Source organism: Heptranchias perlo, chromosome 11 (assembly GCF_035084215.1).
Source record: "Heptranchias perlo isolate sHepPer1 chromosome 11, sHepPer1.hap1, whole genome shotgun sequence".
NCBI lineage: Eukaryota > Metazoa > Chordata > Chondrichthyes > Hexanchiformes > Hexanchidae > Heptranchias > Heptranchias perlo.
The window spans coordinates 51,620,657-51,644,935 of NC_090335.1; the positions used below are offsets into that span (position 1 = coordinate 51,620,657).

The following is a 24,279-nucleotide window of genomic DNA, read 5'->3' on the forward strand; positions in this document are numbered from 1 at the left end:
AGAACATCCCAACACGCTTTACAGCCAATGAAGTACTTTTGAAGTGTAGTCACTGTTGTAATGCAAGAAATGCAGCAGTCAATTTGCACACAAGGTCCCAAAAACAGCAATGTGATAATGACCAGATAATCTGCTTTTTAGTGATGTTGGTTGAGGGATAAACATTGGCCAGGATACCAGGGCGAACACCTCTGCTCTTTTGAGTATTGGCATGGGACCTTTTACATCCATCTATAGGGGCAGATTGGCCTCGGTTTAACATCTCATCTGAAAGATGGCACCTCTGACAGTGCAGCACTCCGTCAGTATTGCAATGAAGTATCAGTCTAGATTATGTGCTCAAATCTCTGGAGTAGGGTTTGAACCTACAACCTTCTGACTCAGGTGGAATAGTAGGAACAGCCTGCTTTACCCATGGCAGTGAAAATCACCTTTTAACATCTTTGCCTCAGGCTCTTCGAGGGAGCAACAGGGTACATTTCTCGCATCTCTAAAAGGTCACCAATGTCCTCTTTGCCGGCCAACAATATTACATTCATATGAGACAATGAGAGAGATACAGACAGATAAAGAGAAAAAAAAAACATATAGGGAGTTTCTTTCCTTGTTCTAATTTTTTTTCTAAGTTGAATTTTGAAAGCAAACAAAACCTCTTGAAGAGCAGCAGATAACAAGGGAGAGGAGGAAGGAAAGTTGTTGCAAGTGAAGGGCTCCCTGCTCTCTCAGCACCAACCTTTGGGAGGAGCAAGTGGGGTGGGGGCAAGTGACTGGAGGATTACGGGTGAGTAACAGTGCAGCAAGGAGGAAGGGAAAATAAATGGGTTAAGTAGGTAGTTCAAAGGGGAAAAAGTAGGGATGCTGCAAGTATGGTAGTAAGCCAAATGGGTGGTGGGACATTGAAGAGGTAGTGGACACGATGGGAGTAATGGATTACGAGTGATTGGGGGAAGGATGCTGCTGAGGGTTACATTTTCCTTGCAATTTCCACTCTTGGATGCAGCCCGTAACTGTTAATGGTTTCTTTCTACACCGTAATATCCACAATCTCCTATCCGAAAGGAAAGAAGAAAAAATAGAAGCAAAAATAAGAATTAAGGAGAGAAGAGGGAAAAGAGACAGAACCAAAAGGAGTGGAGACAAAAAGAGAGAAATGGCAACATGAAGACAGCAGACGGGGAAGACGCAGACCATATTTTCTGACTTACATAGAAAATAGGAGCAAGAGTAGGCCATTCAAAATGATCATGGCTGATCCTCTAACTCTACCCTGTTCCCGCTTTCCCCCCATATTCCTTGATCCTTTTAGCATTAAAAAATATATCTATCTCCTTCTTGAATACATCTAATGACTTGGCTTCCACTGCCTTCTGTGGTAGAGAATTCCACAGGTTCACCACCCTCAGTGAAGAAATTTCTCATCTCGGTTCTAAATGGCATACCCCGTATCCTGAGACTGTGACCCCTGGTTCTGGACTCCCCAGCCATCGGCATTATCCTCCCTGCGTCTAGTCCTGTTAGAATGTTATATGTTTCGATGAGATCACCTCTCATTCTTCTAAACTCTAGTGAATATAGACTTAGTCGACCCAACCTCTCCTCATACGTCAGCCCTGCCATCCCAGGAATCGGTCTGGTAAACCTTTGTTGCACTCCCTCCATGCCAAGGACATCCTCAGATAAGGAGACCAAAACTGCACACAATACTCCAGATGTGGTCTCACCAAGGCCCTGTATAACTGCAGTAAGACATCCCTGCTCCTGTACTCAAATCCTCTTGCAATGAAGGCCAACATACCATTCGCCTTCCTAACTGCTTGCTGCACCTGAATGCTCGTTTTCAGAGACTGGTGTACAAGGACACCCAGGTCTTGTTGCACCTCCCCTTTTCCCAATCTATCACCATTCAGATAATTGCCTTTCTGTTTTTACAACCAAAGTGAATAACCTCACATTTATCTACGTTATACTGCATCTGCCATGTTCTTGCCCACTCACCTAACTTGTCTAAATCACATTGGAGCCTCTTTGCATCCTCCTCACAGCTCACATTTCACCCCAGCTTTGTGTTGTCTGCAAACTTGGAAATGTTACATTTAGTTCCCTCATCCAAATCATTGATATATATTGTGGATAGCTGGGGCCCAAGCACTGATCCCTGCGGTACCCCACTAGTCACTGCCTGACACCCAGAAAAAGACCCATTTATTCCTACTCTCTGTTTCCTGTCTGTCAACCAATTCTCACTGCATGCTAGTATATTCCCCCCAATCCCATGTGCTTTAATTTTGCACACAAACCTCTTGTGTGGGACCTTATTAAAAGCCTTCTGAAAATCCAAATACATCACATCCACTGGTTCTCCCCTATCTATTCTACTAGTTACATGCTCAAAAAACTCCAGTAGATTTGTTAAGCATGATTTCCCTTTCATAAACCTATGCTGACTTTGTCCAATCCCATTAATGCCCTCCAAGTGTTCTGTTATCACATCTTTTATAATAGACTCTAGCATTTTCCCCAATACTGCTGTTAGGCTAACTGGTCTATAATTCCCTGTTTTTTCTCCCTCCTTTTAAAAAAAAAGTGGGGTTACATTTGCCACCCTCCAATCTATAGGAACTGTTCCAGAGTCTAAAGAATTTTGGAAGATGTTACCATCTGCAACATCATGGGGGATCGACTTCTGGTACATTAAAAATCTTACACCTGCATGCTCTTCCTGTTAACTTTTTCTATGATAAAATCCTGTGTCCACTTTTACAATTAATAAATTGCTTATGTAAGTGCTATGCTATGCTATAATTATACACACCTGCCACTGAAAGCTCTGCAGCACCACCTCTGATGGGAGGGCGTAATTACAGTGTGACAAGTTTACAGAGGCAGTTTCCATAAAAATGTGGACATAGGAATTTATAATGGAGAAAGAAAATTAACAACGTATGACTTCAGAATAGGAAATGAATTACATCTGCATAATTTTATGGTTTAATTGTTTAATGCTCTCGAACCCCACTGCACCTGAAGATTACATTTGGTCTTGACTCCCATGTGCAGCGCCATGGGAGATTAATATATTTTACTATATATTAGTCATAGGCCCAGTTTACAGAAGTGTAGGCCATTCTGAAATACATCTGGACTAAAACTAAATTTCTGTTTTTAAAATGTAGAATACACATTGTTTAGTTAACTCTGGTTTGTATCTTCAACATAGTTGGGACTATGTTGAAGATCTCAGGGCTAAATAGCAGCACCAGAGATTGGGTGTGTACAGAAAACTGCATGACGTCTGTATAGTACTGCATAATGCAGTGAATGTTTTCTTTAGTGCAAATGTGAAAGTGTCAATAAAAATGTATTTTGAGAGGCATTGCTGAGTAATAAGAAAGTACTTATTACTTGTTTTAACAGAAAATTAACAGCCCCTGTTTTATGTCCTTCTCTCTAATTGAACTCACAATGTAACAAAAAAATTATGCTGAAATTTTTTTTTGTGCTGGATAAGCTCCATGTGGCCATCCTTCTTACTCTCGGTTGGGCTGAAGTTAATGTAAGTGCCATATATAGCATATGTTCTCGCTATAAATTGTTTGCTTCCTGCTTTTTTTGTTCCTACGCCATCATTTCTGCCACCCAAAAGATGGTAACATTTAAAGTAGTCACTTTTAGATTGATGCAAACTCTCTTTTAAAGTGTCTTAGAAAAGACCGGTTCAGCTTTATTTTCCTTTTTCAAGTAATGTTACCAAGTGTTGTTTTTCATTTCTTTGTTCACTATGTGGAAGATACAGTATCGTCCCATTTTTGGTTGAGTGTGTAGTACCTGGTCGGCTAGTAAGGTTTCTGGGCATTGAGACTTTCTCTCATCCTCAGGTTGTTATTCCCTTTTGCCCATCTTCTGGCCAAAAGAAAAAACTTTTGGAGGCCAATTGCAATTTTGTCATTAACTTCAGAAGCCCCATCTACCCACTCAGGTGGACGTAAAAGATCCAGTAGCACATTTTGAAGAGCAGGGGACTTCTCTCGGTTGCTGGCCAACATTTAACCCTCAACCAACTCCACCAATAAACGATCATGTGGTCATTTCTCTTATTGCTGTTTGTGGGACCTTGCTATGCGCAATTTACAATAGCAAATACACTTAAAAAGTGCTTTGGGCATCCTGCAGTCATGAAAGGTGCTTTATAAATGCAAATTCTTTCTTTCTAATTTGCCATTTGGCAACTTAATCTTATGAGATAAAATTGCCATCGGAATAAAGTTAATTGGCAATCCATGAAAAAGAAGTTTGTCAATACACCAAGTGTTGGAAATCAAATTAAAAGATCTGGAATAGAACAGAATTGCTGGGTTTGGTCATACTTTTGGAAATTACTGCCATCTACGCAATTACCATTGGAGTTACAAGCATTATATTTATGTCCTTTTTAATAATATATAGATAAACTAAATATCAAAACAGTATGTCCTGGTTACTTTTCCATTCAAAAGTCCTTTGTCAATAATGCCTATGGGTTTTTCTATGCTAATTGTGTCCACATCTGGTGACACTGCCCTGTAATGTTTTTAAATGATTTTCCAATTAATGTGACTAGCTGTGATGCTAGAATACTTTAAAGAACGGTTTCATGCCTACCTACAATTCCACGCTGACCTCTGGATGCAGAGTATGAACATTTTAAAGTTATATGCCACAAAATTTTTCAGGCAGCAATTCTGGCGGTTGAGCCAGGATCGTGTCCACCAATGTTCTCCAACACTAACCCCAACCAGAGTTTGCACAATTAGCGGGAGGGCGCCTCATTTGCACGAGCAGGTGCCACGAGGTGCTTCTTTGGTGCCTGGCTGCCACATGCGCCAGGAAACTGAGACCGTGTGGGGGAGGGGGGTGGATTTGCACAGGCCGCCGCTTTGATAGGCCCGAGCAAGGGTGCAAGCCAAGAAATGTTATAAAACTGTTCTTTTTGGGGGACCCACATGCACCCTTGTAGAAGCTGGTATGTCTCATCTTTCTTGGCATAGCAGCTGCTACTAATAAGTCAGGTCCTCATCCAGTTCCAGGAGCAGGAACTCCTGACTGATGAAGTTCTGACCCAGTCTGGCAGGAGCAGATGAACGTTCTTCCCCTTCCAAGTTAAATCTGAAACTGGCAAAAATGGCAGAGACCTGACAGTTTTTGCGACTGGAAGGCTGCTTCCAGTGGGATCCCGCAAGGTTCAGTACTAGATTGCTTGCTTTTTTGTGGTATATATTAATGATTTGAACTTGAATGTGGGGAGACTTGATCAAGAAGTTTGCAGCTGATACAAAAATTGGCCACATGGTTGATAGTGAGGAGGAAAGCTGTAAACTGCAGGCAGATATCAATGGACTGGTCAGGTGGGCAGAAAAGTGGCAAATGGAATTCAATCAATTGAAGTGTGAGGTAATGCATTTGGGGAGAGCAAATAAGGCAAGGCAGTACAAAATAAATGGGAGGATACTGAGAGGTGTAAAAGAACAAAGGGACCTTGGAGTGCATGTCCACAGATCCCTGAAGGTAGTAGGACAGGTAGATAAGGTGGTTAAAAAGGCATAAAGGATACATGCCTTTATTCGCTGAGGCATAGAATATTAGAGCAGGGAAGTTATGCTAGAACTGTATAAAACATTAGTTAGGCCACAGCTCGAGTACTGCGTACAGTTCTGGTCACCACATTACAGGAAAGATGTGATTGCACTAGAGAGGGTACTGAGGAGATTTACGAGGATGTTGCCAAGGCTGGAGAATTTTAGCTATGAGAAAAGATTGGAGAGGCTGGGGTTGTTTTCTTTGGAACAAAGGAGGCTGAGGGGTGATTTAATTGAGGTATATAAAATTATGACAGGACTAGATAGCTTTTATTTTCACTCGGCTAATAAAGGAAAGTATCCTGTATGCCATTTTAATACCTTATCTACCAATCCTGCTACCTTCAGGGATCTGTGGACATGCACTCCAAGGTCCCTTTGTTCCTTTACACCTCAGTATCCTCCCATTTATTGTGTATTCCCAAATGCATTACCTCACACCAATGGATTGAATTCCATTTGCTACATTTCTGCCCACCTGACCAGTCCATTGATATCTTCCTGCAGTCTACAGCTTTCCTCCTCACTATCAACCACATGGCCAATTTTTGTAACATCGGCAAACTTCTTGATCAAGCCCCCCCCACATTCAAGTTCAAATCAAATATATACCACAATAAAGGGAGGACCTATTTCCCTTAGAGGGGTCAGTGACCAGGGGGCACAGATTTAAAGTAATTGGTAGAAGGATTAGAGGGAAGCTCACAAGAAATTTTGAAATGCCGTAACCTACAGGGCTATGGACCAAGTGCTGGAAAGTGGGATTAAGTTGGATAGCTCTTTTTCGGCCAGCATGATGGGTTGAATAGCCTCCTTCTGTGCCGTAACTTTCTATGATTCTATGGTAACGGTGTCTCCCCCTTTTCCTGGGAGGTTCCCTCTAACCCTGCTCGAATTGAATACTGCACTGGTCTAAACGCCTCCTGTGCAATGCCATGGGACATCAACTAATTATCACCGAGGCCCACCCAATTAACACCCAGGCCCACCCAAAGCTGAGCCTGTATAAAAATGCCAAGTTTAAGCAAATTTATTAGCAGGCTTTGTTTTCTGAACTGTGCAACCTAAAGGCAGTTTTGGACAAATAAGTTATTTTTAAAATATGTAGCAGACTTTGGCCAATTAAAGTCAATGTTATTGTGACTCAACTTTTGGCCACACCCATCCTCTGGATGCAATACTGCCCACACAATCAAATCTGTAAATCAAAGATTAAACATACAATTTTTATTTCCTTAAAATCGCAAGCTGTTGATAATAAAATGCATTTGATGCATTTGCTACAGTACATTAAATATATCTTGGGCATGGTTCCCAATGAAAATTAATTGCACGTGATTTACTTAGCAATATTAAAATTTATGGGATTTAACTAAAATGTCATTAGGGTGTATATTTGTAAAGAATTGTGTGCCAAGTCTATAACTAAAAGACTAAAATACTCAAAGATACCTATTTCTTATAAGTTGAATTTTTAGGTAGTGATGTCAGAAAGCACTTCTTCAGACAAAGGGTAGTTGAAATCTGGAACTTTCTTCCCCCAAAAAGCTGTTGAGGCTAAGGGTCACTTGAACATTTCAAAACTGAGGTTGATAATATCCTTGCCTATATAAAAATCTAAGAGTTACAGAGCCAGGAAGGGTAAATGGAGTAGAGATACAGATCAGCCACGATCTAATTGAATGGCGGAACAGGCTCGAGGGGCTGAATGGCCTACTCCTGTTCCTATGACTTACTATTACTAAGTGTTTAATAAACACGTGATAGCTTTCCCATTCCAGTTGTGTCCAATTAAACTCATAGCGTCATCCTAGAGTAATGATATTATTTTACAAATGGATTAAGGTTTATTTGGCTCCTGCACACACTCAGACAAAATGCAGCTGCAGCAGAGCATAGATTCCCCTAAGTTAGCAGTCAGATATGAGCAGAGCAGGGAGGTCCAGCCTGAAAACACACACGAGGGAGATTGGTCACGAGAAAAGGCGATTGGTGTAACAGTGAGATACAGATAACATGAGCAGACTTGGGGTGAACCTCTAAAATGTACCGTTATATGTATATGTCTCTAAAAATGTTTCATCACTGCATCCATTGGGCTGCTTGTTTTAAATGCTGCTTTTTGCCAAAGCAGCAATTTGAATTATTTGTAAATATAATTTCAGTGATTGTGTGACATCAGACATTTGGTAATTTCTTATCCATCATAAATTGGGGCTTAACAAATTTCGATTCTTAGCAATGCCACTGATTTATAGAGCTATTATTTACTACTGCTTAGACATAGTAATTGTTTCAGGTGGACAAGACTGTCAGTTCATCTAGCCCACCTAACCACAGTAGTCCCTTGGTACAAGAAGCAAAATATTGCAGGTGCCGGAAATCTGAAATAAAAACAGAAAATGCTGGAAATATTCAGCGGGTCAGGTAGTATCTGTGGGGGGATAATGCTGGGTCTGATGAAAGGTCACCAACCTGAAAAGTTAACTATCTACCTCTCTCTCCACAGATGCTGCCTGATCTGCTGAGTGCTGCCACCATTCTCTGTTTTTACTCCCTTGGTGCATTTCTAATAACCCGAATTGCATTTGTTGACAAGAACCTGTTTAGCTCCTACTTGAAAAAGATAATATATCTAATGAAACTAAATTGAGCAAGTCTTATTTTATTATCCCCAGAGTTTATTTTACAAATGAATAAGACTTCATAATCTGCACTGATGCTGCCTCAAAAGGTCTTCATAATGAGATTAACTGTCTCATGAGATTACATGGTCAGGAATTTCAGCCTCACAAAGGTTACTACCACCACATGGCAATGGACTACAGGGGAATAATGGAAAATGACAGTTTTTATTTCAAGAGATCCTGGACATCCCATTACCTAGAATGATTTATAGCTACTTCTTCCAGATTGGGTCCACAGAGTACAGGCTTTAGACTGATAACTATTCCTATGACATTGTGACTTGGTCCACACGAATACCAGGCTCAGTGTTTTTCAACTTAGCTGAAGTTAATACCAAGTTGGAGGTCCGTTTTGAACTTGAATGCAAGGTTAAATACCCTTCAGAGATAGATCTGCTCTTCTCTTAATAAAAAGTGTGATTTCACATACGTGGTGTGTTATGTAGAGTGGAAGCCGTCTCTACCACTGCCAACTCATTCATCAACAAAACCAAACGCAGTACAAATTTTTTCTTACTAAACACTCAGCTGGAATTTTAAACCCACGTGGTGATCTTTACAATACTTCCATCCCCTGTTGGTTACTCTGCTAGACAACTATGATTCATTTCACCAAGAGAGGATGTAGGTATAGGAAACAAAGTCATTGTTACCCATCTCAATCCATGCATGATTTATTTTTAATAGAATGAAGTGATCTTGATTTTCACCAAATAGGGAAGACAACATGGTTATATTTACCTTGAATTAAAATTAACTATTTTGTATGGGTGCCCAGTGCACCACTTCAAGACACACCACCTTCCTCAAGATGGCATCCTCACTGATCGTGGGGAGATTATATTAAAAAAAAGTCACAGTAATCTGTACAGCTTCATAACTGAGAAATCTGTAATTTACCACACCAGAGACTCAACCTGTCATTTTATTAGAAAGAGCAAATGTACAATCTCAAAAGCAGGGGCATGCTCTGCTTATACTATTGAGACAGCAAGCCTAGTCTCATCACTGATGTTTCTAGCGTTTCATACGTTCTCTATGCAAAAGTGGTTGTACTATGATCTTGGGGAGGGGTGGATAACTACATTATTGATAATTTGAATTTAAATTTAACAGTCAAAATGGGAGCTGATTGAGTATTACAGAATGGAGACTGGATCTTGTTTTGGATAAAAGTTCAGCTTCCCCTTTAAGGCAAGTCCTCAAGATACTGGGCTGGTTACCACCTCATACTAAGACCCTACCCTAAGAATCTTACTATGCCTGGTTTTCTGCTGTTGGGCCACATAATTTAAAGTCGTCTTCTTTCCATGCAAGGGTGCATTATTGGTATTTCTCCAGACCAGAGGCCACCTTCCACTTTTCTTTTTCCAGTCACTTCCAGGTTCAACACTGCTCAGTGCACTTTCTTCTCTTCCAGCCATGACCCCGTGGCCAAATTCTCCCATTATTCTGAGCTTACCCTGAAGGACATTGACAACCCACAACTCCTTTTCTCCATGATGAACAGTCTTCTCAAATTAATGTCTTCTCAAATTAGTTTCTCCCACCCCCGACACCAACATTGTGCCTAGTTGCCTCAGCTGCCACTCTGTTCTCCCTCCCTGTCCCCCTTCATACCTTACTCCCATCACTCTGGTTTTCTCCCCTCTCTTCCACCCACCCTCTCCAAACTCATCTCTTCTGTGAGACCTATCACTAGCTCCCTTGATCCCCTGCCCACTCAAGTACCTTGCCTGACCTCATGCTTGCTAACATTCTTGATGGCTCCCATTGCTCAGGCACTGTTAATCCCCCATTGCAGAACCTCCATCATGAAGGCATCTTATCCAACCCAACTCTTCAGTCTAGTTTCCGACCTGCTCAGGGCATTGACAAAGACAAACGCTGTGATTAAGCCCATGGTTATGTTATTCCTCCTTCCTTTCTGCAGTGTTTGAGGACATCACTCTCCTCCACTGCCTGTCCTCTGTTGCCCAGCTCCAAAGGACCACCCTTGCCTAGTTCCACTTCTACCTGTCACAACACAGCCAGTACAGTAATAGTTTCTTTTTGTGCCCCTGCAGTCTCCCCCCTGGAGTTCCTCAAGGATCTGTCCTTGTCTCCTTCCTCATATACATGCTGCCCCTTTGTGACATCTTTGCAGAAACAGGGTCAATTTCAATAGGTATGACTAAAATATCCACCCTACCTCCCTGTCATTTTCTTGACCACCTCTTTGCTGTCAGCCTGCCTGACTGTAAGCTGTGAATGACAAACTGGTTCCAACTTTATTTACTATTTCTTGAGATATGGATAACACTGGCAAAACAGTATGTGTCTATCCCTAGTTGCCCTTAAGAGCCAACTACACAGTGTGGGCCAGACTGGGGATGACATGAAGGACATTTCTTCCCTGAGGGACATTATTAAACCAGCTGGGCTTTATGACAATCTGCCAGTTTTCATGGTCATTTTCTGGTACTAGCCCAAAGATTACCAGATTTGTTGAATTCAATTTCATAACTTGGAATGATGAGATTTGAATTCCCAAACATCAGAAAGACTAAAGCCATCATTTTCAGCTCCCATAATAACTTCCACTGCTTTGTCACTTTCCCATCCCTCTTCTGGCCACACGCTCTGGCTGAATCAGGCAATGCAAAATCTTGGCATCCTGTTCGACCCATGGACCCCACCTTATCCAGCACAAGACTGCACACACCCACCTCCACAACTTTGCCTACTTCACTCCACATCACCCCACTGCTTTGGTCACCTCTAGACTGTTTCCCCATCTTTCTCCATAAGCGCTAATTCATTCAAAACTAATCCATCTGTATCCTGTCCTGCTAGCCTATCACCCATCCACACTGATCTACACAGCCTCACATCACCCTACCGTTGCAAGCTTCTCCGGTCTCAAATCTCCCCCCCCCCCCCCCCCACACACACTCTTCAGTTGTCTGATTCTGGCCTTGTGAGCATCACACCTTTTTCTGCCTCATTAGTGGTGGCAGAACCTTTAGTAGTCTCAGCCCCACTTTGCAGCATTCCTTCCATAAATCCCCCTTCTTTCTGCACTTAAAGCCTTCTTAAAACCTATCTATAACCAGCCATACAGTCACCTCTCCTAACTTCCATCACAGCTCGGCATCAGTTTTATTTTTCCTTGTGACGCTCTTTGGGATTTCTTTTTAATGTTAAAGGCATGATATAAATGCAAGTTGTGGTGGTGGCAGTGGATTAACCAATTCTGGGTTATTGCCATGACCTAACTATTTGGGAAGCATAAGCTGAGCATTTACTTTTCTTGTTTATTGCCCGGTCATACATTCTCCACCCAAGACGATGGGCTTTAGCTTCCTCCAGTGAATAAGGACTCACCCGAGTGCTTGGCCTCCATTTAGCTGATTCTCACAGACTGAAACCAGGAACTCACTGTGCACATATAGCGGCTTCTCACCATTCTATGCGTACCGTTCAATGCCCCTATAGCAAGTCGTCACTTGGAATTGCAGCCAACAAAAAAAAGGTAAGAGTGGTAAGCAGTTGTGAACTCTGCCCTGGATGCCAGTGACCTTCCATCTGCCCACATGACTATCTATATTACATATTCTATATTCTATAATAGAGTAGAATAAAGAGGACATTCATTTTTAGGTGCAATTTTTGACAATTAGCCTCATTTGGTATTGTGTACAATATCAATATTTATGCGCACAATTTGTTTAAACAATTTTATATTCCTCATTATATAATGTCTATTTATGCATTTAACTTTTTAATACATTGGTTAGATAAGCTTCAGATTACATTCCAGTAAGTGTTGCTTTCCTATAGCTCTTGAAAGAAAATCTAAGAATCTTTACAGTTTTAACACTAGACCTGCTAAAATACATTTTATTAAAGTAACAAACACATGAAGGGCATAATCTTATAAGATGGTATAAGGGAGTCATATAGGGTGTGGCTAAAAATCCCTATTAGAAAGGAAAGTCTCCCACAAATTTTCATAGTAGCGTTATCTAAACCATGTGGAGTATATTGTAATTCAAATAATTACTACATCTAAAGTTACCTTTTGCATAAAGTCTTCAGCATTATTAAAGCTTCTATTGGTTTAAAAAAAGTTGGTCTATTCTTCTGACTTTTGCTGTTAGCATCAGAACCTACTTCACAGGTTTGTTTTTAAAAACCCCATAAATCAAAATTTTAACAGACTTTCTTACCAGATTCAACAGCTTTGATTCCAAGCTTTTAGTATTCATGCACAAAACAAAAATGTGTTATATTAGGTTTACATGACACTTGAACTGGTATTTTTCAGACCATTATTTCAATTTAGGTATAATTTTATTGTTTTAAGCCAAGTAACACTGAGGAAACAAGAACAGCAGCAATTTCTATTATTTTCTCTGGTAGCTCACGTGTATGTATTCATATACAACCATATATTTTGCAGTTCAGCTTCACATTGTTTAACCAGTCAGATGCAAGTAATCACAGCTCCGTCTGAATGCACAGTGTAAATTAAAATTGAGTAAAGTGATTGAATTCACAGTGATTGCATTGCAAAGTGGTTAATCTTGAATACTTCTGAAGAAAATGCAACTGACGTCTTGGTATTTGTCAGGGGTGCTTTATAATATTTTATCACCGAAATTACTGATCGGTGTTTTAGATGCATATTATTTCCAGCAAACCGATTTTTAAAACAAAATTAAAGATATTCATTTTTGAGATTTAAGAGAAATCTAAGTTTTTAATTTGTATTCAACATTAGGGCTACTTTAAGATTGGTTCATTTTTTTGGGGTGTTGCAAAGAGGGCAAAGGAATACTTTACATTGGAATATTGAAGTGCTGGTGAGTGTTGAGCAGTGAGCTCAGCAGTGTCATACATGTCGTGGATCATGGAATCAGTGATGCACAGTTGGTTCTGCTGCCTTCTGATACATTGATCAGTTATAGTGAGCATTTGGACTACTGACCAAACTGATTACTAAAGCAGGATTCTATTTTAACCTCTCTAAGCTTACAGTCTCTTTAAAAAGAGGCTCAAGTGGCTGGGCTGAGCGTTTAATATCCATAAAATGGGCATATTTATATTGAAATATGATATTTTGATAATTTTGCTATCACAGTAGTTCTTTACTAGTGATTAAACTATCTTTTTCACATGTATTTAGTTCATAAAATGCTACAGTTAAGACATTTTATTAAATACACAAAAAGGCAGACTACATTGCAAATCTACATTATAGGTTTATCCCTCTGAAAGGGTTAACCACTTATACTTGATCAAAATCAACTGCACATTAAAAAGGAAGACTTACAAAATTAGACAGGAAGGGACTAGGAATTGTTTGTGGCCTATCCTACTTTTTATTTAATGCAAATTACAGTACCAGTATCTATTCGGAACCGAGTCACACAGAACGAATTGTATTTACAGGGATAAACATCAAGCATACTTCACAAAAATTTATATTAAAATGAAATAAAAATTCAGTCACAAACAGAAGCATTCAAGTAATAATGTTAAACAGGTCTTTTTTTGTTTTTTGTTTTTTTTAAACCAAGACAGTTCACAAGTGATGCAATGGTTGTATATTATCCACAGTCCTTGTTGACAGAGAGGTGGTCACGCTTTTGTATACAGGCTGTGTGAAGCATAGCAAAACATCTCTAATGCGGATTATACAGGCAAGCAGGTAGTCACACAAGTAAATTACCACGTTTAACCCTTTGTGTACCAATTGCAAATTGCAACATAAAAACAAGGATATAGGCAAGGTCTTCAACATATCCCCATTGACAGTTTCAAAGATTTGGTTGGTCTTTACAGCAAAATTCTAACCATTCCTTTCAATTCTGGAAATCAAAAATGGGCAGGCAGCAATGGGAGACCCCCCCCCCCCCCCAACACATAAAGCTCAAACCAGGAGAATTTCAGATCAAAGTTTTACTACTTTCACCATACCCTGCCACTGTGAGGTCACTTGCTACAGCTCACACCTACTTTGCACTCCTGGTATAATGACACTATGTGGATCTTCTCAGGACCAGGGAACTGGAAGAGGAATGGCACCAAATAGCACTTTCATTAGAAAACAAATTAAAGCACTGAAACTTCATTGCAGCCCTTGCAGTACAAATAGGTTGGGCTTGAATTTAATTCTAGCTGGCTAGCAACATGCTAGTGGATGGCTCTTTGATTTACTGCTTAATCAATAGCTACATTTCTGAATCACAGTCTGAGCAGACTGACTAAAGTATTGTATCTGCTTGTCCTTTCCTCTCTAGGAATATGAAGCATAGTAAGATTCAGTATTTTGGATATTTATACTAATGGTGCAATAAAGACCATCCCAACCAAAATATCTGTTCAGATTTCTGATCAACTCATTCACTACCTGCTGCCATTGTTATTCTCTGCAGCCCACATTTTGAACATTCCCCTCTAGAGTCTTCTTGGGACCAGGGGGCTGCAGTGGCAAAGATGTTCAGTTTTGTAGTGAATAAGCCTTTTTTGTAACAATAAAACACAAAAAGATGAGGAATATTTATCGTGTACACTAAAAAATAAAAGCCTAAAGTACGTAATACCTGTTTGAACATTAATTTCCATATTGTAATAAAAATATTTTTGTGATGCTCACTAGTAAAGAATGGTGTATCCCAAAAAACTGTACAAACTAATCCCAGATGGTTCTCTTACAATTCTGGACTCCCTTAACTTGTTCACAGAGGTTGAAATTGCATGTGTACACCTGCCGGTCTAGGATGCAATGTCAAGATCCAGGTCTGCTCAGCATTTTTCTACTGCAGTACCCAGCAACATCTACTGGCAAGAATCAGCATAACAATGCAAATTGCTGCTCATTTTGGACTAGTCTGATTTAACATCTATTATGTCCAAGACCCTTCTCTCCTCTACCCCCCCCCCCCCCCCCCCCAAACCAGAGGTTCTATAGTTCAAATTGGTAGAATGTTTAAGAGCAGGCCATAACTTGGAAAAGTGCTTCCTATTGGATGAGATTTTTTTTTAAACATACAAGAACTCTTAAGCCACCTCTTCCTGATTTTCCCTTATACTGGAACATTTATCTTGAACTTGGAGACTCAAAAAAATGTGTTCACTTGATCAGACCCTCGAACATAAGCCCTCAAAAGTGAAAGGAGAGCACCTCACAAGAATAGGCAAATTCTGAATAAATCTGTTTCCTCATCAAAGAAATGGTAGCTGAGGCCAGTGGCTGCCTCAGAGCAGCAGCAGGGGTCTCGGAGCTGGTCAAAACGATACTATATGCAGTCCAGGAAGAGCCGAAAAAAGGTAAGAACAATTTGAAAGAAGGTTTTTAAAAAATAATACAAAAAATAAGATTTTGCAATCAATTTCAAAACTTTTCATTCTCCCACTGTTTTCAATGGCACTGTGTCACTTTAAACGAATGATGAAAAAATTACTTCCTCGTTATGGTAATACAGGATCTCAAAAAATGAAGTGGACTGAAGTTCATCAGCCTGTGTTATTGAATTGCCAGAAAATGCATGAAACACTGTTAGGTTGAATCCTTATTAGGACATGCTATCCAACTTCCAGAAGATAAAGACAATGACAAAGTGGATAGTGTACATCCCATTACAGGAATCACTGCATATGCAGTCTGATTCAATTTTACTTGGAAATTCACTCACTCCTGGTACACTGCAGAAGCCAGTCCATATCATCTTGTTTGTAATGAGTATATACTGCAGCCTGAGGTGCATTAAGGATGAGCAAACCATTCAGATTAGACGCCCTTTACTCCATTTTTGTGCAATGCCCTCTTCCCCACTGCTATATTTAGTGGCATTTCCTCACTATATATCATTTTATATATCTAGCTTACGTGGATGTGAAAAATGACAAAAATATCACCAGTGTGGTATTTTAGCAAAAATAGTGCTAAGTCTGTTACAAAAACAGAAAGGAAAAAAGGGACAAAAGTTCAATGGACAGTATGAACTTGCCCCTTTAAAGGCACCAATCAAATCCTAACAGTTCTCTCATCCTTAGTACAAATCCACTTGAAACTTCAGAACATTTGACCAAATTAAAGCTGTAGTTCAGAAAGGAAGTCATATAATGGGACGCTCCAGTGTTAACTCGGTGCACACAAGATAAAAGCATTTGGTAAAACAAAAGTAATTAAAATCAAGATTTGCATTATAAAATGTCAAATAATTATATAATTTGTACATTAAAAATTTAAAGTCATCGGTTCATGCAGCACTAGTAGTAACTCTGCCAGGTTTAATTTCATTCCTAGTTTCAGATCCTACAGTAAATTTTTGGAGAGTAAAACAGAGTTGGCAAAGCACATCAGAGTTCAAATAGCTGGTTATACGTGTATATAATGTACTAAAATTTATATTGTAGATTTCTTTCAAATTAACTCTGCCAAATCGAGTGAAAACAATTATTTTCTGTAGAATATTCCAGCTTCAAATCTCAAATTGTCATAACCTGCTGAGAGCCCAAACATTTTAAATAATGAAATATGCAACTTTTGAAGTGTTCAACAATTCTGTACAACTTTTTTTTCCCCAACTGCAGTGTGAATTTGATATAACCAATAAAAATTAAAATTCTCTATAGGACAGATGTCAACTTAAAAAAAAGGTACATAAAGGGTTAAATATGAAAGAAACAGCAAATATACTTCAGTGAGGGACATCAATTAAAAAAAAATTCAAACACTGGAAGCAAAGGCACTCCAAACTATATACTATACAGCGCTAATTCCTTATTGTTACATTGTAGCCGCACCTATAGTACAGAATTGAAACTATATGGCTTTAAAAGCTCTCCTACAATTAACAAAATTTGCCCTGAATGTTTGTTGCTCTCATCAGTTCCCAGGTCCACATATTTTACTTATGTACAAAACAAAAAAATTTAAAACGAGGGGGGGGGGGGGGAGGGGGTTGATGGAAGAGAAGAGAGGAAAGTCTGAAATCAGTGGGATCATTTTTACACTCCTTCGAGAACTCAAGACTGTATTTTAGTTGGTGTAGCTCAGAAATCTACTGGGACCTGCGGATTTATTAAGTATACATAACTTGGGTGTATGCACTACACTGTTTTTGCAGTGTTTTGCTTTAAATAAATGGGACCAGTACAGAGTGCATTGGACCATAAAAAAAATCTTTAGCCCTGAACAGTCAAATAACCAAGTGACAAAAAAAAAGTACTGAAAATATCAAACTTCACCGAAACACAGGGAAATATGGTGACTGTGGAGTCTCTGGTCATTCTTGCAGTGGTTGCTTCAGTGGATCTGTACCCTTGTCCATATGTTGCTGGCACAGGTCCAGTATTGATAAAACCTAATACCTTTAACTAAATACTACCACCTTCTTGCTCAGATTCTTAAAAAGGAACCTGATGGCAATGCTTCTTGCCAAATCCGAACCCTACACTACACCAGAGTGAAACACACCTCAGCCTTTCTTGTTTTTGGATTGGGTGGGGGAGATTTGAACACTATGGCAGACTTCAATAAAAGATTGTCGAGGGAGGAGTTTAACATTGCTCCACATTCCTTTTCAATCCCTCTTCAGTGAGTAAATGATCGGTTTGTATTTATTTTGTGTGTTTTTTTTTTGAAACAAGATTAAATAAAATGAACACTAATGACATTTTTTCATAGTTGACCAGCATTTTTGCAGCTGACTGGAAATTTGAGCCAGGGCTATCCCATCCTCAGGTTGAGTTGGATGCAGAGGCTGAAGCTGCATTGGTAGACTGTCCACGGTCCACAGCAGCATTGGTATCTGGGAGAGAAGGGAAAAAACATTTTAAATTACATACAAGAAAATAGGTGACTTGTTTTTGAAATGCTATCTAAACTCCACTTTGATTTAAAAATACTATTGTAAATTGAAATTGCAAATTTCAATACAGGAACTCCTTACAATACTTTCATAGCATGCGTAGCCATTAAACCCTATAGAATTTTTTTTTTTTAAAAAGTAGCCATAAGAACAATTTCACAACCAAATCTATTTCCAGCCTCCCTCAGCAGCTATCTGAATTCTGATTGCAGGACTTGTTCATATGCTATTAATTTTGACAAATTTTATCAAAAATTTAGAAGGGCCGATTCAAAATGAATTCTCAATTCTAAGTGAAATTGGGAAACTATCAGCGAGTGTTTTGAAACTTGAGCAAATATCTAATGACTAAAAGTCTGGACTGCTCACATCTGCTGAGCAGAGGAAAGTAATTGCTAAAGCAACAAAATACTATAGTGTCAGCAAGTTGGAGAGAAGCATTTTTTAAAAAGGAAGAACTTAATTGCACATTTTCCTGGACTAAGAACAATGCTGGACAAAAATGGGCCGTCCCAAAATGTCTCAGCAGTTGGCAAGCATGGAATTTTGAGTCTACATTTGTAAAGTTATATGTACTATTGAGTCCTGAAGCTAAGAAAAAAAATCAACTCTTTCACCATCTTATCTATGTGGTAGTGATAGTCCTAACTTTTAGCCAACCCTTCCACATAACTTTTCTTCACAGCTGCAAAACACTTGAAAGCCACACTGCATAAACTCCATGAATATTTTTCACATAATATTTTTAAAAATCTTGACATAGTATATTGAACTGCTAAATACTGGAGCTCACCGATGAAGACCTTCATTTATGAATCATAAAATATTACCAGTACAGAAAAAAGGACATTTGGCTATCAAGTCTCTACCTGTGTTTTTATCCTAGTGAGCTGACTAATCGAATTCCATTCTCCTGCTCACACCCCAAACCCTTGAATACTCCTCTTCAAGCAACTATTTCCCTTTCAACAGTTTGTAGCAGAGAATTTCACATTCTAACCACCCCTTTAATTCTTCTTGCGATTATCTTAAATTTGTGCCCTCTTGATTCTGTCTTTTATACCAGTGGAAACATTATTTTGAAGACCTGTTGTCAATTCATCCATTAAGCTTCTCAACTCTGGAAAAAAGCCTCATCCCTGGTAACATTATAAATCTATGTTGAGCCTCATCCATTGCTTTTATAATTGTTCCTATAACGGTGCCCAAAGCAGTACACAATACTTCAATAGCAGCCCAAGATGTGGTACAAGTTCAACATTATCTCCTTGCTTTTGTCTTCCAATATAAATTCAAGAATTCTGTTTGGCTTTTTTTTAATATAATGGATTTATCAACTTGTTGTGCCATCTTTAATGACTTGCACATCAAGGTCCGTCTGCTTTATTTAATGCATGTTATTTTGCTAATATTTCCACAATTAATTCACATTATTCTACATTGAACTGCATCTGGCTACCTGTCTGCCCATCCTGACAGCCTATGATCTTTTGCTGTCTTTCACAATCCTCACCATAATTTGATGTCATCAGCAAATTTTAATATTGTTCATTTGATTTCTAAATCCATATCATTTATGTATATAGTAAAATATACAGATACAAAACCAAATATCTTATTGCTCTTTATCGTATAAAAGGGAAAATTATTCCCCCAATTCCATGTACCTTTATCCTTGCCATTAAGCTTTTATGTGATAGCTTATTAAATGCTTTTTGAAAATCCATATAAACTACATCCAGTGCTTTTATTTTATCTATCCTGTCATTTCTTCCAGGAATGATATAATTCTTAGACAAGGTTTCTTAAGTATAGCCTGTCATTTAGAAATCTGCATTAACTGGCCCTGATTAACTCCTGTTTTTCCAAGCATTGTATGAAACACTGATAGCTTTACTTCAGTTGATAAACTAATTGGCCTACAATTCACTTGTGGTAACCTGATGAATATGGTATTCCCATGCCAATGACTTATTTTCTACATAGCATAAGAACAGCTATTAGAATGAATATACAAAACTGCATCTTTGCTGTAAAATTTTTTAATATTGTAGCATATGGACGTTTTACCATAAATTGGTTCCCCCTCATCTCACTGGATGGCTTGTATGGTGTTAATATAAAGTGAGTGCAATGTCACATCTTTGCCATCAAGTTAACAAAAAGATTTACAGTACAGAGCTTTACAAATATGTAGAACAGAACGCAATTGAAACTGAACTACTATTGAGTTTTTAGTTCCTAAGAACTTCTGATTGGTGGGTGAGAATTATGTTACTAAATAACTTTTACTTCGTATAAACAAATATTTATACAACTGTGGTCCTTGTGTGGATGCAGCGCAGTTACAGAAATAGCTAGTTTATCAACCATCGTTTGAGAGTGAAAAATGCAACTGCAGCAAAATCTGGTCACACTATGGTTTTATTGGTTTCTGCATTCTAATCTTTTCTATGTTACCTTCACCCAAGATCTCAGTTCTGCTGTTTTGCTGCATCATACAGTCTTCATCCTAACTCGCTTAGCTTCCTGCATCATGTAGTTAAGATTACAATTCCAATACATCACAATGGATTGCCTGAGATTATGTTTCCTGCCCTTCTGAGATGATGTGCACTATGAGGCTCACCTGACACTGCGGAAGCATTCGTTGGAGTTGAAGCAGGAGCCTGATTCCGAACGTGAGGAGGAATAAGGATTGACGCCAGTGCTGGGTTGCTCGACAGTTCTGCAAAACAAGGTAAAATGTCTATGGCATTTTACTCACCAGATCAGTTCCACTAGAAGGCCACTGAAGAGTTGAACAATTTTATATTATATTCTTCAATCTGTACAACTGCTGCAATATACTGGAGGTCTACCAGAAAATTTCCCTATACTAGTTACATCAATTCATTTAATTTGCAGCGGTTTCAGAGCTCTAAGCTATGAAAAGTAAATCCAGTAAAAGTTTTCCTGTTAAGATTTTTCTCTTCCTCAGTCAAATAATGATGTGGAGATGCCGGTGATGGACTGGGGTTGACAATTGTAAACAATTTTACAACACCAGGTTATAGTCCAACAATTTTATTTGAAAATCACAAGCTTTCGGAGGCTTCCTCCTTCTTCAGATGAATGTGGAAATGAAATCCTCGAACCTTTCACATTTATAAATCACAGAACAATACCTGGTGATTACAGATCATCTTTCCAACTGCCCGTTGCCAAGGCAATCAAAGTGTTCAGACAGAGAGGTGTTACCTACAGGGCCACCGAATATACAAACAACCAAAAAAAAGAGAGGCAGAAACATAGAAACATCCGGAAGGAAGAGAAAGACAGCAAATGACCCGTTATATTAAAAACAGATAACTTTTGTTCGCTGGTGGGGTTACGTGTAGCGTGACATGAACCCAAGATCCCGGTTGAGGCCGTCCTCATGGGTGCGGAACTTGGCTATCAATTTCTGCTCGACGATTTTGCGTTGTCGTGTGTCTCGAAGGCCGCCTTGGAGTACGCTTACCCGAAGGTCGGTGGATGAATGTCCTTGACTGCTGAAGTGTTCCCCGACTGGGAGGGAACCCTCCTGTCTGGCGATTGTTGCGCAGTGTCCGTTCATCCGTTGTCGCAGCGTCTGCATGGTCTCGCCAATGTACCATGCTCTGGGGCATCCTTTCCTGCAACGTATGAGGTGGACAATGTTGGCCGAGTCACAGGAGTATGAACTGTGCACCTGGTGGGTGGTGTCCTCTCGTGTGATGGTGGTATCTGTGTCGATGATCTGGCATGTCTTGCAGAGGTTACCGTGGCAGGGTTGTGTGGTGTCATGGACGCTGTTCTCCTGAAAGCTGGGTAATTTGCTGCGAACGATGGTCTGTTTGAGGTTGGGTGGCTGTTTAAAGGCGAGTAGTGGAGGTGTGGGGATGGCCATAGCGAGGTGTTCGTCGTCATTGATGACATGTTGAAGGCTGCGGAGAACATGGCGTAGTTTCTCCGCTCCGGGGAAGTACTGGATGACGAAGGGTACTCTGTTGGTTGCGTCCCGTGTTAGTCTCCTGAGGAGGTCGATGCGAGTTTCGCTGTGGCCCGTCGGAACTGTCGATCGATGAGTCGAGCGTCATATTCCGTTCTTACTAGGGCGTCTTTCAGCGTCTGTAGGTGTCCATCGCGTTCCTCCTCGTCTGAGCAGACCCTGTGTATTCGCAGGGCCTGTCCATAGGGGACGGCCTCTTTGATGTGGTTAGGGTGGAAGCTGGAAAAATGGAGCATCGTGAGGTTGTCCGTGGGCTTGCGGTAGAGTGAGGTGCTCGTCTTTGATGGAGATTCGTGTGTCCAAGAAAGAAACTGATTGAGGAGTAGTCCATGGTGAGCTTGATGGTGGGATGGAACTTGTTGATGTTATCGTGTAGTCTCTTTAGTGATTCCTCACCGTGGGTCCATAGAAAGAAAATGTTGTCGATGTATCTGGTGTATAGTGTTGGTTGGAGGTCCTGTGCAGTGAAGAAGTCCTGCTCGAACTTGTGCATGAAAATGTTGGCGTATTGGGGTGCAAATTTGGTCCCCATGGCTGTTCCGTGTGTTTGGGTAAAGAACTGGTTGTCGAAGGTGAAGACATTGTGATCCAGGATGAAGCGGATGAGTTGTAGGATGGCGTCTGGAGATTGGCTGTTGTTGGTGTTGAGTATTGATGCTGTCGCAGCGATGCAGTCATCGTGGGGGATACTGGTGTAGAGTGCCGAGACGTCCATCGTGGTGAGAAGTGTTCCTGGTTCAACTGGTCCGTGGGTACTGAGTTTTTGTAGGAAGTCTGTAGTGTCGCGACAGAAGCTGGGGGTTCCCTGTACGATGGGTTTCAGGATGCCCTCGACGTATCCAGAGAGGTTCTCACGCAGGGTTCCGTTGCCTGATACGATAGGACGTCCGGGAGTGTTGGCTTTCTGTATCTTTGGGAGGCAGTAGAAGTCTCCCACACGGGGAGTACGTGGGATGAGAACGCGTAGGATTCTTTGAAGGTCAGTTTGTTGAGCTGGTGGGTGTGTTCTTTGGTCGGATCTGCGGGTAACCGTCTGTAGTGTTCCTGGTTGTCCAGTTGTCGGTATGCTTCTTTGCAATAGTCCGTTCTGTTCTGTATGACGATGGCTCCTCCTTTGTCCAGTTGTCGGTATGCTTCTTTGCAATAGTCTGTCCCTATGGACAGGCCCTGCGAATACACAGGGTCTGCTCAGACGAGGAGGAACGCGATGGACACCTACAGACGCTGAAAGACGCCCTAGTAAGAACAGGATATGACACTCGACTCATCGATTGACAGTTCCGACGGGCCACAGCGAAAAATCGCATAGACCTCCTCAGAAGACTAACACGGGACGCAACCAACAGAGTACCCTTCGTCGTCCAGTACTTCCCCGGAGCGGAGAAACTACGCCATGTTCTCTGCAGCCTTCAACATGTCATCAATGATGACGAACACCTCGCTATGGCCATCCCCACACCTCCACTACTCGCCTTTAAACAGCCACCCAACCTCAAACAGACCATCGTTCGCAGCAAATTACCCAGCTTTCAGGAGAACAGCGTCCATGACACCACACAACCCTGCCACGGTAACCTCTGCAAGACATGCCAGATCATCGACAGATACCACCATCACACGAGAGGACACCACCCACCAGGTGCACGGTTCATACTCCTGTGACTCGGCCAACGTTGTCTACCTCATACATTGCAGGAAAGGATGCCCCAGAGCATGGTACATTGGCGAGACCATGCAGACGCTGCGACAACGGATGAACGGACACCGCGCAACAATCGCCAGACAGGAGGGTTCCCTCCCAGTCGGGGAACACTTCAGCAGTCAAGGACATTCAGCCACCGACCTTCGGGTCAGCGTTCTCCAAGGCGGCCTTCGAGACATACGACAACGCAAAATCGTCGAGCAGAAATTGATAGCCAAGTTCCGCACCCATGAGGACGGCCTCAACCGGGATCTTGGGTTCATGTCACGCTACACGTAACCCCACCAGCGAACAAAAGTTACATGTTTTTAATATAACGGGTCATTTGCTGTCTTTCTCTTCCTTCCGGATGTTTCTATGTTTCTGCCTCTCTTTTTTTTGGTTGTTTGTATATTCGGTGGCC

At 40.6% G+C, this 24,279-nt stretch overlaps 1 protein-coding gene across 1 annotated transcript in view; it reads right to left on the reverse strand.

The window, feature by feature from the left end:
• Positions 1 to 12,612: 12,612 nt before the first annotated feature.
• The window catches only part of gsk3ba (glycogen synthase kinase 3 beta, genome duplicate a), a 181,835-nt gene continuing 170,168 nt past the window's right edge, over positions 12,613 to 24,279 (reverse strand). The window contains exons 10-11 of the mRNA XM_067993018.1: positions 20,792 to 20,890; positions 12,613 to 18,102 (exon numbers count right to left, since the gene is read on the reverse strand). Coding sequence (XP_067849119.1) covers positions 18,032 to 18,102; positions 20,792 to 20,890 — 170 coding nt within the window. The 3' untranslated portion in view covers positions 12,613 to 18,031. The remainder of the gene's footprint in view (positions 18,103 to 20,791; positions 20,891 to 24,279) is intronic.